General features: G+C 38.8%; 1 protein-coding gene across 1 annotated transcript in view; it reads left to right on the top strand.

The window, feature by feature from the left end:
* Me1 (malic enzyme 1) overlaps nucleotides 1–4,362 on the top strand; it is a 134,829-nt gene that overhangs the window by 3,591 nt on the left and 126,876 nt on the right. The window contains exon 2 of the mRNA XM_004628258.2: nucleotides 2,439–2,588. Within this exon, the coding sequence (XP_004628315.1) occupies nucleotides 2,452–2,588 (137 nt within the window). The 5' untranslated portion in view covers nucleotides 2,439–2,451. The remainder of the gene's footprint in view (nucleotides 1–2,438; nucleotides 2,589–4,362) is intronic.

Genomic DNA, 4,362 nt, shown 5'->3' on the forward strand with positions numbered 1-4,362 from the left:
AAAAAAAAGAAATCTCTTGTTGATAAAGCACCCAATTTGTGGTCTGCCTTTGTAAAATTTACATAAATTGTTAGAATTATGAGATGTTTGTAAGCAGTAAAAAAGGAAGTTATGTAATAAACTAGAAATTAATGCATGCTAGGAAAAAAAAGGAACGGGTAAGATCTACTAAAGAGGGACGGACCATTCTGGGGCTAGGGATGGCCACACTGAATTGTTAAATTGGGTGATAAGTGTAGCCTTCAGTGGGAAAGTGAGTTTTGAGAAAATACTCAGAAGTGATAAGGATGTTTGCCATGTATCAGTCTGAGGAAAAGTTCTGCAGCTGACGTGTTCAAGGGTCAGCAGGGAGACTTGCGTCTGGAGAAGGAGGTGCTAGGGAGAGTCGCAGGTTAGGAAGTGACATTAGCAAGCTAATGAGAGACAGACTGTGTGTGGCTCTGCAGACCACTGAAGGCCATCTGATTTAAGCGTGAGTACAAAGGGAGTCCTCTGAGGTTTTGAACAGATCAACGTGATCTGGGCTACATTTTAGAAAGACTGGGCAATGTGGGTAATAGAGTATAGGCTGGGACATCATCTAAGCCACTGATGTAATAATCCAGGCAAGGGATGATGAATTGGATCCATTGTCATAATAATAGAGGTCGTCAGATTTTGGGTGTATGTTGAAGGCAACACTGTGTAACTTCCTAATTTATTCCATTTAGATGTTAACTTTCAGAGAAGGGGAGAAGTGAGACAGGGATGGAGCAAGGGGGGGAGAGCAGAGAGCCAGAGTGAACCAGAGTGAGCCAGAGTGAGAGTGGGAGCCAGAGCGAGAGAATGACTTGGAGATAGGAAAAACCAGGCTTGAAGTCAAGGAAAATGGATTGACCTTTAGGGAACGTCACTCATGTCAAATGTTCTGGTAGTTGGCGCGAGGTGTGAGAATCTACCATTGACTTGGCACTAATGATTTCCATATTGACAAATCAATTTTATGATGCCTTAAAATTAATCTCATTTTTCCTAGAAATGTTTATTTTCTTTCTTCCTTTTTTATTTTAAAGAGAAAAAAATTCAGAGCAAGTATAGAATGACGCTGGTTAACCCGTTAACATTGCATATTGTTATCTTTAAATTTTACTCAGAGTACAAGATCATGGCATTTAATTGCCCAAATAATATTAGCACAAATTTTTCTTTTCAATGAACTAAGAGAAATTCATACCATAACTGTCTTAACTTTGAGATATCTAATTTTGTTTTACGCTTTTCTTCCTTCTTTTCTCCTTTCCCCATCCCAGTTTCTCCTTTTGAAGCTTCTCCCCATTTTACAGTATCTATTGTACATTTTGGATCTTATTGACTGAGTTTCTCGCACTAGAGAGACAATGCCGTGTTTGCACATGTGCATCCAGTTTATTTCACTTACGAGTATGGTCTTGAGTTGCATCCATTTACCGATAAAAGTCTTTATTTTATATATTTATTTTTAATAACAATTCACTTTTGGGTCTGGGATATAGCTCAGCGGCGCAGTGCCTACCTGGCAGGTGTGAGGTCCTGAGTTCTAGTACCATAAAACAAACAAACAAGTAAAAAACCCAGTCACTTTTAAGGATACTAACCTGGATGAATCTCATGCAAATTCCGTTGACCAAGGGCAGTTTTCCTGGGGACCTAACTGCCCTTCCCTGGGTCCAGCTCTTAAAGCGCATGCCAGCTTTTCGCATTGTCTTACTGGGGACCACACTTCTAGCACGTGACCTCGGAAAAATCACTCCCAAAAGGTTGGTAAGGTTGATGAGTACAGTTTTGCAAGATTCTTTTCAGTTGTACTAAGCAGTTTGTTTTATTCGATAAACTCTTGAAGATTACAGATAACATGAAAAGCTTTATGTGTAGAAATACACCTCCAAGTCAGAAATTCCTCTATATGAGAAGACCATTAGATACAAATAATAAAAAAAGTCCTTTTGGCTTGCCTGCCTTAATTATTATTATTGTTACTTTGATGTTGGGTATTGAACCCAGGACCTCACACATGCTGGGCAGGTCCTCTACCATTGAGCCTAGGTGTACCTTAGTTATTTTTAGTGTAAGTGTTACTCATTTGCCTTGGCTATTCAATACTGCAAGTTAAAAGATTAAGTCCTTTTATTTAATTAGTTAATAATTAAACTAAATCTATAGTGGTATTTTCATCTGTCATTTTAAAATAGGGATAAAGTTTTCAAATATTGAATAAGATGGTGTTACTTAAGCAATGACTTTAATTTTTGAATGATGGTAATCAAGCATATGGTTTGTCTTTGAGGTGTTTAAGAATACTTCTAAATTCTTTTGTGCTTACATTTCTTTTATCATTCAAACATACTTGGGAGTTGATTGAAAAATGTTTAGATTTCTAAGCAACTATTGACTGTTGGTCTAATTATGCCTAATTTCCACAGGTATCTTCTGTTAATGGATCTTCAAGATAGAAATGAAAAGCTCTTTTACAGAGTACTAATGTCTGATGTTGAAAAATTCATGCCTATTGTGTACACTCCTACCGTGGGACTTGCTTGCCAACAATATAGTTTAGTCTTTCGGAAGCCAAGGTACGTAAGCTTTTATTTTAAATGCAACTTGTATCTTTTACTTACTTTTTTTTTGGTCAGTTTGTGGTAGTAATTAAAATGATTTTTATTATTTATTTTTAATAAATTAAGTTTATTAATATAGTTTAGGTATACATAATGGTCTTGTTCGTCATAAGGAATTTATACCTATACATGATATAACTTGATTCTTCTTTTCTGCATTCTCCTACCCTTCCTTCAACCTATCTTCCCATCTCTTTACTTTTAGTTGATAAAAATTGCATGTATTTATAGTGCACAACATGTTTTGGCCACAAATGCATTGTGAAGTGGGTAAACTAAGGTGCCTATGTGCATCACCTCTCATATTAATCATGCATTTGTGGCAAGAACATTAAAGTCTCTCTGCATAGCAGTTTTAGGCATATAGTACATTGTCATTAACTTTATTTTTTATGTATTTAGTACAGGGTCTACAGGGTCTCACTACACAGATCGGACTCCTAGTGAGCCTCCTGTTTTCAGCCTCTCAAGTGCTGGGATTACAGGTGCATGCCACCACACCCAGTCTCAGTCGCTGTCTCAGCACATCCCCGGGGGTGGGTCCGGCACGGCACACTGGGGGTCGAACTCCGGCCCCTGCATCCACCTAGGCAGGTGTTTTAGTCTGCTGAGCTATCCGGCCGGCCCATCATCAACTTTAGTCACCCTTGTACAGACCCTCAAGTCATTCCTCCTGCCTTATTGTTGCACCCTGATCTAGCTGCTGCTCCTTACTGCTGGGCCCTACTGCATGTCCAAGGCCATGGTGACACCATCCCGCTCTCCTCCTGTGAGCCTGACTCTTTTCCATTCCATGTAGTCATATAGTGAGAGGCTACAGCGTATTTCTGTATTTCTGTTTCTGGCATATTTTCTTTACTGTTACGTCCCTCAGTTTCAGCTATCCTGTCATAATTGACAGGATTCTCTGCTGAGAAGCCTGCATAGTACTGTGTGTGTGTTGTGCATGTGAACCATCTTTTCTTTGTTCACCTCTTGATAGATGCTTAGGTTCACCATCTTAGGCATCATGAGCAGCGCTGCAAGAACCTAAGTATGTGTGGATCTCTGATTTACTGTTTTTCTCTCCTTTGGCTATATGCCAGTAGTGGGATTTTTAGATCAAGTCATTTTAAATTTGTGGGGAAATAGGTGGATTCAATACAGAATGTTAAAAATTGCATGGTTTTTCTTATATGAGAAATCCAAAATGTAAGTAAACTAATGAGCAAAATAAAGGCAACTAGCTGGAAACAGGAAGGCAGCCTTTTGGAGGTGGGGAAGGAGCGCTTGGGGAAAGGAGAGGCTGGGAGGACGGGGAGGATGTACTGTGGACAAGGTGTGTGCACCAACCAGCGCATACCTACTTTTGGAAAGGTAGTTGTAATTTTAATCTCTTGAGGAATCCCTGTACTGTTTTCCTTAATAGTTGTACTAATTTCTGTGGTACCATATGCAGGGAGTCCTTTTATCTACATCCTGAATGCGGCATCATTTTGCTAATGGCCATTAATAGGTGTGAAGGGACATACCATTTGGGTTTCACTTTGTATTTCCTTGATGCAATACTTTTTCCTTTCCCTTCCTGTTTCCTTCCTGTCCTCTTGCCCTTGGTCCTTTTCCTTTTCACAAAAGATCTGTCTCCCTGTTTCTTATTCCTTGTCTTTTATTTTGCTCTTTAATTGATTTATACTTTGGGTTTCTCATATAAGAGAAATCATGTGATATTTAAACTTTTTTTTTTTTTTTT

This window comes from Octodon degus, unplaced genomic scaffold (genome assembly GCF_000260255.1).
Source record: "Octodon degus isolate 3935 unplaced genomic scaffold, OctDeg1.0 scaffold00022, whole genome shotgun sequence".
Taxonomy (NCBI): Eukaryota; Metazoa; Chordata; class Mammalia; order Rodentia; family Octodontidae; genus Octodon; species Octodon degus.